The sequence below is a fragment of the Microtus oregoni genome, unplaced genomic scaffold (assembly GCF_018167655.1).
Source record: "Microtus oregoni isolate MIOR12 unplaced genomic scaffold, Mior012 000002F_ref0000024, whole genome shotgun sequence".
NCBI classification, from domain to species: domain Eukaryota; kingdom Metazoa; phylum Chordata; class Mammalia; order Rodentia; family Cricetidae; genus Microtus; species Microtus oregoni.
This window is the reverse complement of record NW_024543061.1, coordinates 70,724,039-70,736,625: the sequence shown is the minus strand read 5'-3', so window position 1 is coordinate 70,736,625 and position 12,587 is coordinate 70,724,039. Positions and strand designations below refer to the sequence as shown.

At 34.3% G+C, this 12,587-nt stretch overlaps 1 protein-coding gene across 1 annotated transcript; it reads left to right on the top strand.

The window, feature by feature from the left end:
• The first annotated feature begins 805 nt into the window (after positions 1–805).
• Positions 806–9,488, top strand: LOC121465997 (natural killer cells antigen CD94-like). Its single transcript, XM_041679419.1, is given in 7 exon segments — positions 806–899; positions 1,160–1,243; positions 4,695–4,802; positions 5,360–5,403; positions 5,405–5,512; positions 7,473–7,579; positions 9,318–9,488. Coding segments are annotated over 7 exon segments (675 nt in total). The 5' UTR covers positions 806–814; the 3' UTR covers positions 9,457–9,488.
• The last annotated feature ends 3,099 nt before the right edge of the window (positions 9,489–12,587 follow it).

Genomic DNA, 12,587 nt, shown 5'->3' with positions numbered 1-12,587 from the left:
AATTCCGATTCTTTCCTTGCTTTCTGGGGAGCAAAGCTTATTTTATACCCTTTTAGACATGTTACTTAAATGAGTTAAGTGTAGAAGAATAATATTTTTGGATTTCGGTTATCTATACAAACTAAGTAATGTCAATAATTGACTGTCTGATATAGGCAATAGCATTTGGATTCCTTGATGCTCACTTTCCCCATTTATAAAACAAGGCAAGAGCTGTCATCACTATGCTTGTTGTTAGAGCTAGAGTTGGAGCTGTTCTCTTGGCTGCTTTGTCTCTGTGGCATGAATTCTTATTTTTCACACATTGTACAAGGACCATGAAGTCCAGTGATTACAAAATTAACAAGATAGGAAAACAAAAGGTTGTTTTGGTATAATGCAATAGTAGAGTTTATATAAGAGTGTGCCTTTGATAAAAATGACTCCATACAAGGTCTATTATAGTTGCCATTAGTTAATTCAGGCATTCAGTGGTCAGGTATAATTTTTCAACAAAATTCTTAAATCTCATTATTTGGCGATGATGGACTTCACTTTCTAAAGTTTAGAAACCTATAGAATTAAATTGTCATCATAAGATAACATATTTGAAAATTGTTATAAACCATTACTGAATTATGTTAAATTTCTGATATAAGGTATCACAGAGAAAATATTTTAAAAATCATTTACATTTATGGAGAAATTCACTTTTTCCAGATCATTCTTTTTGTTATTATTTCATTATTCATGTTTGCATTATTAATTGGATTAATTCTACCTTGTGAAACACTGGTAAGGATGTTTTCTGTGCTCCTGTTTGCAGCCATCAGAAATGAGCAAGGAAAGAACAACATATGCAGAGCTGACAATATCCCTTAGGAGCAAAGACAAAAAACAGCCAGTTAAGAAAAAGGAAGGTAACATTTCTCTGCCTTTGTGTGTGTGCTGAAAACACAATATCAAATATGAAAGCATGAATTCATATTAAATACGTTCATTGATATTTGATGTTATATATGTTATATATCTGGCTCTTTCTATTATTTAAAAATTATTACTGGGTAAATAGCCAGTGAGTGGACTGATCTTAATTTTAACCTCAAGCATAATTATCCATCTGCTCTAATTACAAGGTTTCCTATGCTTTTTATGTATCTTGCTTTTTGCTCTTGTGTAGACAATCAATGGCGCATGACTGCTGCAATCCTGGGAACAGTATGTCTTTGTCTTACGGTGTCAAATGCAGTCTTAGGATATGTATGTGAGTATGTTACATATACATATATATTTTATGGTAAATATGAGGTAAGAAACAAAGTTACAACTGCTTAACCTTTGTGATTTTTGACATTCTATAAACATCCTAGTGATTATGTGTATTAATGATAATGGTGATGGTAATAAAGTCTTTATTAATATCTTATATTTCTATTTTTATGACACATAAAACATTATATTGCTCTAAATACACAAAAATACCATGTGTAAGTATAATGCCAGTTAATATATAGAATAACTTTTGTATGAACTAGTTTGTTTATAATCAGTGAGTTGGGAATACTTATATTTTCTTACTGAACTCTTTTTTAATGAAAATAAGTGTTAATATATCATGTAGTAAACACAATATGCATGAAGTCAAATTCTTCCAGATGTATTGACCAACTTACAATAAGAACAAAACTGAAATCCGTATGTAGTTTCAGTAAGCAAAATTTCAGTGAGCTTCTTGGATTGGAATGATTGTTTCTTTCTTTATTTATAATATAGATAGTTTTTAGATTGGTTTCCAAACACTCAAGAGTCAGACAAGGGGCTGGAGAGAGGACTCAGTGGTTAAGATCTCTTATTCTTGCAGTTCTTGTAATGGTAAAGAGCACAGTAATTGCAGGACCTGGCTTCAGTTCACAGAACCCACATGGTAACTCACAACCATCTATAACGTTAGTTTCAGTGGGCAGAGTCCACACCCTCTTCTGGCCTCCAAGGTCACTGAATGCACGTGGTTCACCTACATATATTCAAGCAAGACACTCATACACACAAAATAAAATAAAATAAAGTAAAAAATTAAAGAGTCATACAAATGTTTAACAAAAATCTCCATTAAGCAGAGTATACACTGTATGGTAAATGGGCAAGCTAGTTAATAAATGTACTATGTATGAGCACTTTAAGTCTCAATTTCCTGAAATACTGCTGGAAGCACAAAGGAGAATAAATCTGACCTCTTTGCTCCATGAATATGCATTTTATTCAGTTTTGATTCATTTATAATCAGTTAGTTTTATTGTTTATTTAGTTGATTTGGTTGTTGTTTAAGACAGGGTCCTGTTCTGTAAGCCTAGCTAGGCTAGAACTCACCAAGATTCACTTGCCTCTGTCCCTTTTACCCTCAGTTCTAGGATTAAAAGCTTGGTTGTCACACCTGAGTGAAGTTGTTTTTTAACTCCTCAATCTCCTGCCTTTAGCTCCCAGTGCTGAAATTACAGAGTTACAGTGATACACCTGATCTAACAGATTTTAAAAATTGGACTCTATAATTTTTTTCAACATCTTTTTCCTGTTTGTTTAAAAACATTTTGGTTTAAAATAAATTATTTGGTTCATTGATTCAATAAACAATTTTGGTTCTCTCCCATGAGTAAAAACTATGTATAGCATCAATATCACAGAAATTTAAAGAATAAAAAGCCTTTAATGAGTTTATTTGAAAACATATGTATGTAAGTAAGTATTTTAAAACTACTCGTAAATAAAATGAATTCTATGGCAAGGACATGATTCTATTTTATATGGATGACATATGACATCCTGATGTCAAGAAGCCTTCCTGGCTGAGTCAGTGAATGAGGCTAAATAAGAAACAAGCAAGAATTAGGACAGTGATGAGACACACTGAATAGTTACGGTGTGTGTGTGTGTGTAAGAGAGGAGAGAGGGGGTAGAGACAAGAGAAAGAGTAATGATTAATGATAAAGATGCAGAGGCATCTGGCATAACAGTGGACATACCCACCAAGTTCATGTTGGGTTATTTCTTCATAGTTAGCTGCTGGCAGTAGGTTCGTCTCACACATGAGATCAAGACAAATATGTAGATTGGAGATTTGAAATGTGTTGAATTGTGTCCAGTTGATACATCAAGTTACTTGAGAACATGCTCAATGGAGATGGAATGCAGATCATGCAGATCTCAAAACCAGGGGGGTAATGTTGCCATGTTAAAAGACAAGAAGTCAGGATGATGATCCTTAGATAAATAAAGATCAAAAATAGGTGAAAATGATTGGGGATAAAAAATAAAACAGAAAAATCTGATTAGTAGATAGTCAGAAACATGCTATCTGGCACCAGGCACTGTGTGTTAAGGACAGCCAATTCTGAAGTGATATGACAGTCCATACAGAGAGAACTTTGATCAAGAGGGAGATTACAGCCTCCTGCTGATGTGGATTTGGTAGAACAAAGACTTGACCCCAAACCAGGTTGCAATACCTGAAACTTTTAGTATTAGCAATCATTAAGCATAGAAAATTGTATCCTTTAAACTATCAAATGGTGAAAGTATTTTGATTTACATGATCTCTTGTGGATTCACAAAATGGAATTTTTGCAGTAGTCAAAAATAACTATGGAGACATGTAACAATGTGGATGAATATTAGCCTGATAATACAAAGTGAAAAAGCAGCCATTTTTGCATGTCATGATGCACTTTTATAAAACTATAGCCTTAAAGGAGTAATGTAAGAACAATTTTAAGGAATAAGAGACTCTAAAAGTAGCTGTAAACCTAATCAAAGGAATAATATATAAATAAATACATTTAATTATTAAGGTTCTAGTGCCGGTTTGGGAAAACACTGAATAGAATAACTAAATGAACAGAAAAGTTCATGGAACAATGATGATAACACCCTATCTACAAAGAATTGCAAACAATATTTTTTTTCTAAATAATCATGAAAAAAGAAGTGAGAAAACAGAGTTGCATGTGCCATGATCTTACATTGCTAGTTCGTGAGTTTTTGTAAGGCATATATTACTTCCTTCTTTAAAAGACTTATTACTTATTTTAAGTCATGGGCGTATGTGTGTGGAGGAGACAAATGCATAGGAGTGCAAATCCTGTCAAAGCTAGGAGAGGACCTCAGCTCTGCCACAACTGGAGTTTCAGTGAGTTGTTAACTATCTGATGTGAGTGCTGGGAACTAAAACTGGTTCCTCTGCAAGCGCAGTACATACTCTTAACCACTGAACTCTCTCATCATATCCAAACCAATGATTCCTTACAGAGACTTGGCCTTCTGTTTGCACTTAAAAAATGTGTTTGATTTTCTCCATCCATTTTCAAAGAGGCCATTATAAATTGAAATATAAAGCCAGATCCTTTAAATTACACATTTAATCATTAAATGGAATAATAATCTTCAAAGCATTATTGGAAGATACAAAGCATGGATTCTGTTTAAACAAATTTTCTTTACAGTTGAACTTTTGTTTTATAAATATGTTAAATACTTTAAAAGTAGTATGTTGCAAGTTATAAACAGCTGTGTTTAAAAATCTATTTTATATTCTAGCATTTCAAAATATTTTATACTTTTCTTACTGTTCTTTAACGAACAATATCTACTATTTACAATTACAATTAATTGAATTCTGGAGACTTATCACCATTTGTGGTTCTAATCTCATAGCATGGACTTAGTTTTTCAGTGCACTTCTAACTTCAAATTTCAACATGAAAAAGATGCAAATAAAACTGCTGTCTCTTCAGTCGACGAAGCGGGTCCTTCAACTCTACCGCCAACTACAGGTATGCATCAAAACCTGGACTGAAAACTGACATACTTTTAAAGACATTTATGTTTCTGTCTCATTTCAGATTATATTTTAAAATTTTAACTTTATTCACTTCTTACCAAGTCGGTCTGTTTTCTTATAGTTGATTAAACTTTTGGCCTTCATAGAAGGGGTTGCTATTGGTTTTCACTTGAATTTATTGAACATTTTATACATTTTTTAATGTGGGTGTATACTGTAGGTTTATTTACCTAATGGAAAGTCTTTTATATCAATGCCACTCCCATTATTCATTTTGATGAATCTCTTCTTGCAGATAGAAATGCTTAATGCTGTTGTCTTTCTCCTTAAAAAGTCAGGATTTGTCAGTGCAACTATAACAAAGCCCTGTGTCTGTCAGAGACAGTTTCTGTGTTCACAATATTCTTTCCTATAAAATTGAGCAGGAGAGCTATTTTTAGTGAAAGCAATTGCTCTTTAGAGTTCAATTAGTCTTTGGAGCCAACAATGAAGCACCAAAAGTCCATGTCTTGAAAGGAGTCTGAGGATAATAGTTGCTTTTATTTTCAGAAAAAGGCTATTGCACATGTCAAGGAAGATGGTCATGTTTTGGAAAAAAAATGTTACTACTTTTCAGAAGAAGAAAAGACATGGAATGAGAGTGAGGCATCCTGCAGACTCCTGGGTTTTCACCTGGCTACGATTGACAACAGAGAGGAGCAGGTGCGGGGAATGGGTTCCTTGAGTGTTTCTGGGGAAGTTCATATATCTTGAGCTGGAAAAATCATTTATGTTCCTTCTACAGTATTTTGCCTACTGAACAGAAGCACATGTGTATGTTAGTACATATTTATGTGCAAAGAAAAGGGCAGAGACATAAAAAATACCTAGAAGAAAATTTTTATGTCATGAGAAATAGCCCTGGTGAGGGTTCCATGGGATAATTCTGAGCCACATCATTTGCATTGCATCTTCAGAATTTAGCCAGAGCAGACCATTTATTGTGAATGAAAAGCTAGTGAGAAAAGCTGTCTTTGTTGATATGAGCAGTCCAAAAGAAGCAATTATTTTTGAGTTCTGGTCTTCTATCATCAGTATCTGGAAAAATAATTTACTTCTAGGATGGAACATGAGTCCTTATCATTGGACATGAAGAAACAGAATTTAAAATAAAAACAGAATATATACTAGGATGATGATAGAATTATTCCTCTGAAATAATTTTTATTTTATTCATAGCTCAGAATGACATAAGTTTCTCTGTTGTTTGTATGACATTTGCCATTATTCCCAAAATTTAAGAAGAAAAGGGTCACTCTAGCATATTTTGTAGATTTATTTTGAAAAATTCAGTTAGGCACTAAAGTCCATTTTAATATTTACTTTTAGAAATGCTGTTTCTAATAGTTTTTTATGCAGGATGTATACAATGCCACTGTGTTTACTAATATATAATTTTTTATTAAAGTAGATACTTCATAAAGAAGTAGAAGTTGGAGACAAAGAAATACAAAGATCAATTTATAATTTATATATACCTTTGAACTTTTATTGTTGTAAATGAGTTCATTAGAAATTGGAATGTTGTTTTACTATGATGACATTTGCATGATTTTGCACAATTTACATATAACTATTTAATTTTCAATAAATTTATTTCAAAGATTTACTTTAGGGGCGTGTGTGTCTATGTGTGTCTGTATGTGTGCGTGCATGCATGTGTGTGTGTGAGAGAAAGTGAGAGATACAAACATAGATACAGACACATAGAAAGAAAGAGAAAGACAGAAGTACAGGGAGGAGAAGAAGATAAGTAAAAATGATTAACTGTCATAGATGTATAAGAAAAAATTTGAAGTGAACAATATATATGACTTGGAAAGAGAAATATGAATATAAAAAACTATTTTAGCACATAAAATCTTCAGACAGATTTAATCAATTCTATGATTTACATTTACACATAAGGAAAATGCAAGGTAATTAATTTTCTTATTATAAATGACTTCTAGTTTAAAATTTCCTAAAGTTTCTTGTTTCACATGACATAAGACATCATGACATGGATGGATGCAGGTTTTTTTTTTCTTTAGCTAGTCATAGTCATTTGCTTTTGCTTCAACACCCTTAGACTTATCTTCTGTGAAATATTGTTCAATATGTCTTTTCTTTTTCATACATAACTGTAGGAGTACAACTTGAATAATAGAGCATGTAAATTTTTTCACATTCCCCAGTACTTTTCAATATGATATCAATAACAGTAGTAAATAAATCTTCTGATCTCCTTACCCACAGAACTTCTCTTCTCATTATTTCCATATCTCATGAGGTGATTTGTTGGAAATTATTACAGCTTTAACATGAATGTTTGAACTGCCATTAACATGTCTCTGTGTACTGTTCTATATATGCTTTCTTTACATGAAGTATATCTACTTGGGTTTTTACACTTTTTCCTATGGGATTTATTCCTTCATTGACTTACAAGATGTCTTTATTTGTCCTTTAAATAACTACAAACATCTCCATATCTGAGACTTGTTTTAACATGTTTTTTAAACTGTCTTTTGATACTCAAAAATTCTAAATGTGGTGTAGCTAAATTTTGAACTTAATGTATACTATCTTAAATGGTATTGTTGATACAATAAGAAATACTAAAATTCTAATTTTCCCACAGAACTTTATTCAGTCACGATTGAATTACAACTATTGGGTTGGATTACGTAAAAATGAAAGACAATTCCAGTGGGTGAACCAGAAGGACACTAAACTTTCTTCAGAATTGTGAGTTTTTATTTCATATACTTCCTTAACAAATGTTCACTATAAAGGAAAGACCCTGGCAAAATAGATCATGTTAGTTCACTACTATAGCTTTTTATGCATGGAACCTCATGGAAAGCTAAAGACCTAATTAATCAGAGTAAAGAAAGATTATTCCAGGTTTCTTATTTTTCTATTTGTTATTTTATTGTTTTAAAATGTGTATGCATGATTCACATATGTCTGTGCCATGTGCATATCTGATGCACTCAGAGACCAGAGGGTGATATTGGCTTCTCTGGAACTGTTCCAGAGAAGCAGCCAAGTGGGTGCAGGAATGGAGACAGTCCACTGAAAGGGTAGTAAGTGCTCTTAACTGCTGGGCCATCTCTCTAACCCTTCCATTAAGACAATGTCTTTATGATGATATGCAAGATATTCGTCAGTATTGCTCTAGGATAGGGTCATTTCAGGTTCCCAATCCTCAGCTGCCCAAGGAACTAACTGGGAACCTCATCTTGGGCACTAGGGAGCCCCTCTAGGGTCAAGTCTCTTGCCCACCCTAAAGTGGCTCCCTTAACTAAGAATTGTGGTTCCGTGCTCCCCTATCCACCTTTCCTTTATCCCAATTCTCCTGTTTCCCCAGGTCCCCCCTCCTTCCCTTCTACCTTTTCTCTCCCCATCTCCCCTTACCCCCATCCCACCCCACCCCCAAGATCCCATTTTCTCCCCGGAAATTTGGTCTACTTCCCTTAGCCAAGAGGACAACTATATGTTTTTCCTTGGGTTCACCTTCTTACTTAGCTTCTTTAGGTTCACCTATTGTAGACTCCGTGGTCCTTATTTATGGCTAGAAACCAATTATGAGTGAGTACATCCCATATTCATCTTTTTGGGTCTGGGACACCTCACTCAGGATAGTGTTTTCTATTTCCATCCATTTGCATGCAAAATTCGAGAAGTCATTGTTTTTTACCGCAGCGTAGTACTCTAGCGTGTATATATTCCATACTTTCTTCATCTGGTGATGGATAGAGATAGAGACAGAGACCCACACAGGAGCACTGGACTGAGCTCCCAAGGTCCCAAGGAGGAGCAGAAGGAGGGAGAACATGAGCAAACAATTCGGGACCACGAGGCGTGCATCCACCCACTGAGACAGTGGAGCTGATCTACGGGGAGCTCACCAAGGCCAGCTGGACTGTGACCGAAAAAGCATGGGATAAAACCGGACTCTCTGAACATGGCGAACAATGAGGGCTGATGAGACACCAAAAACAATGGCAGGGGGTTTTGATCCTACTTAATGTGCTGGCTTTGTGGAAGTAGTGGAAGCCTAGCCAGTTTGGATGTTCACCTTCCTAGATATGGACGGAGGGGGGAGGACCTAGGACTTAACACAGGGCAGGGAACCCGGACTGCTCTGTGGACTGGAGAGGGAGGGGGAGAGGAGTGGGGGGAGGGGGAGAAGGGTGGGAGGAGGAGGAGAAGGGTGGGAGGAGGGGAAGGGAAATGGGAGGCTGGGAGGAGGTGGAAACTTGTTTTTTTGTTTATGTTTTTTTTTCTTTCTTCTTTTCGCAATAAAAAAAAAAAAGAAAAGAAAATGTCTTTAAACCCCCATATGAGGCCTTATCATTTAGCAGTCTTATCTAAGAAGGTTGTGATGCACACTGGAATAATCACACATGAGTATTTTTATATTATGATAATAAAAGTTATGCTTAATGAATGACTGATTTTAAAAATTCTTTTGACTCAGGCATTTTCTCACAACACATTCAACATCTGAAGAATGTGGATACCTCAAGCCCATGGCCCTCAGTTCTGGTGTATGTAGTCGATATTTCCGTTACATTTGTGAAAAGAACTTTCCCTTCATTGTTACTTCAAAGAATTGATAAAATCATATTTTTTCTGTTTTTTCCTTAATTGCTATTAGTAAAATAAAATCAAAGAGCTTAGAATATTGACCCAAATCAGGAAACTCTTCATGATTTAGAAAGCCTTATTCTCTTGAAATGATAAAGCAAAGATTTTTAGGCAGTAAATGAAATAAATTCAAGAAGTACATATATATAATATATACACTATATATAATATTATATACAGAATATTACCTAATATATATATATATATATATATGGTAAAATGGCAAAAATCAATAAACTGAAAACTAGGAAACACTTTTTTTTTGGTAAAAGACCTTGTATCTATTTCTCCTAATCATCTAGGTAAATTTAGTTCAGTGGATGAGTGATAGATTTGCAGTGTTTAAAACACAAAAGAAAGAAAAATTGAACTGTAAAATCACTTATTCTTTCCTTGGTTTCCAAAAACTCTCCGACTCAAACAACTAGATTATGAATATCATTTCAAGGATATTATATGGAAATGTTTTCTATCTATAAAGCAAACGTTGCAAATGCTTAAACTGTGGTCTAGGATTTTTCACTTATGGGGAGTTTGGTTTTCATGTGATGCCTCACTATGCAGCTGTAGTTGGCCTGAAACTCACATAGAACAGAATAATGAAGTTAATGGTGACTCTCTCACCCTGGGCCTCCTGAAGGCTGGATTGCAGGTGTGTACCCCCAGCCTCACATGTGCTTTTCAATATTTAGACATTGCAGACTGGTTATTTGTCAAGACATAAAGGAGATGGCTTTTTGGAAGCATCTGCGAGTATTATGCTAGAAAAAGATGTGCCAAAATGTACTTTAAAAATGGTATTTCAGCTTACTCTAGAATTACCATTACATAAGACCTGGAGTGAGTGAAACTTTACACAGTTTTATGTAGCATGAAGAATATTTCCATAATAAACCTCTGCTACTCTAATTTCTGTCTCATTTTTTAAATTTTATCAGATATTTAATAATATTCACATTGTTTGTACCTTTATCATTCTCCAAACTGTAATTTTCAGCAACACTTGATTCTTCATATTTTCATCACGAGTATGTTGTTAATAGATTTTGCTTGTTTAAGCAAATATTTTCCCAAAAAAGGTATCTTTCCTTATTCAAATTAGTAGTTCCTTATTTATTTGTGGTGCTAAGCATGACTTGTGGCATTTGTTTATGTAGTTCATGTGTGTCTGTGTAAATTATTGCTTGAACAAAATGGTTTGCAATTTTAAAACTTTCAATAGTTTTAAGTTCAAATGGGTTTTATTAAACAATGCAGGGCCCCTTGTTCTGTCCTGGCCGCCCCACTAGCTTACATCCAAAATAATCACACACAAAAAAAAACTGTATTAATTTAAACACTGCCTGGACCATTAGTTCTATCCTCTTATTGGCTAACTCTCACATCTTGATTTAACCCTTTTTTTAATAATTTGTATAGTACCACAAGGTCATGGCTTACTGGGAGAGATTCTAACCAGCGTCAGTCTCAAGCAGTAGATTCATGGCATCTGCCACACTGCCCTTCTTTTCAGCATTCAGTTCTGTCTATTCCACCCACCTAAGTTCTACCCTATCAAAAGACCAAGGCACTCTCTTTTTTCAACCAATGAAAGCAACACACAAACAAAAGGACTCCCCTACACCATTTCCCCTTTTCTGTTTAAACAAAAAAAGAAAGTATCTTTTTTTGAAAACTATCTAACATGGCTACAGGTTTGACTATTATGTATAAATAACTATTAATTTTTATTTCTTAATTACACATTATATTTTTAATTGAGATGCATAAACACAATACCTTAAACAAGAGTAGAAATATGACATGGGATTCTCCTCTGTATTCTGTGACTCTCATTGGTTAATAAAGAAGCTGTTTTGGGCCTATAGCAGGGCAGAACAGAGGTAGGTGGGGAAAACTAAATTGAATGTAGAAGAAAGAAGGCAGAGTCAGCTAGATGTCATGGAGCTGCCAGAGGGGGGAAGATGCAAGCAGCCTGCTGGAACCTTGCTGGTAGGCCACGAGCCTTGTGGTAAAATATAAAATAATGGAAATAGGTTAATTCTAGATGTAAGAGCTAGCTAGCAATATGCTTAAGCTATAATTTCTGTGTTATTATTTCAATCTGGGCAGCTGAGAACAAACAAGCAGTCTCTTACTACAGAAATATGCATACAGTATTACAAAATTAATGCTAAATTTATTTGTATCGATAAACTAAAATCCATCCCAATGTAAAATATATAAGGTTAACAGTTGTTTATTGCATTCAAGTATATTCAGTAATCTACCCTTTATTCCAATCATATCTATATATTTCCCCCTTTCTTTTAGAAAGAGATTGACTAGGCTAATAAAAATTTGTAATCAACCCCCTTAAATGAAAAAGAGTATTTATAACTAATATTTTGGGAACGTGAATATAGTTTTCTAGATTATTTCCTGCTGATTTGTGGGTGCTCTTAATCTTTGAGAGACCCTGAAAAACTTAGGATAATAGTTAAGTCTTGGCTGGAGTATTTTATGAAGTTGGAATATCTCAGTCAGCAGCCTGGAAGCTGTTCTAGCTGCTGGATCACCTGGGTTTTCATTCTTATTGATTTCTGGTCCCACTGTTCTGAAAATATATAAACTTTTAAAGGTAACACACACACACACACACACACACACACATATATATATATATGTATATTTTTATACAAATATAAACTTGCATTGTATATAAGGCAGCCAAAGATAATTTTTTGTTTTATGATTGAACTGGCAAAATACACATCATATGTCTTAAAGTTACTTTAGGTTTATTCCCATGCCTGTAGTAAGGATTTTTGGGGGTCTTCCTCAATTAAACATGATTTTTCTTAACTTAGAATGAATACAGAATCTCTCATTTCCTATGGAAACAAAAGTAGAACCTATGTTTCCCAAAGTAACATTTTTAAAATATATAACTCATAAGTGGATAATAGACATAAAGCTAAGAAAAGTTGGCCTATAGTCCATGACCCCAGAAAAGCTAGGTAACAAATAAAACATACATGGATTGGAAAAAATGTAAGATCTCGTGAGAAAATTGGGAGTTGGGGGTTGGGAGCGGAGGGTTAGGAGAGAAGCAGAGGAG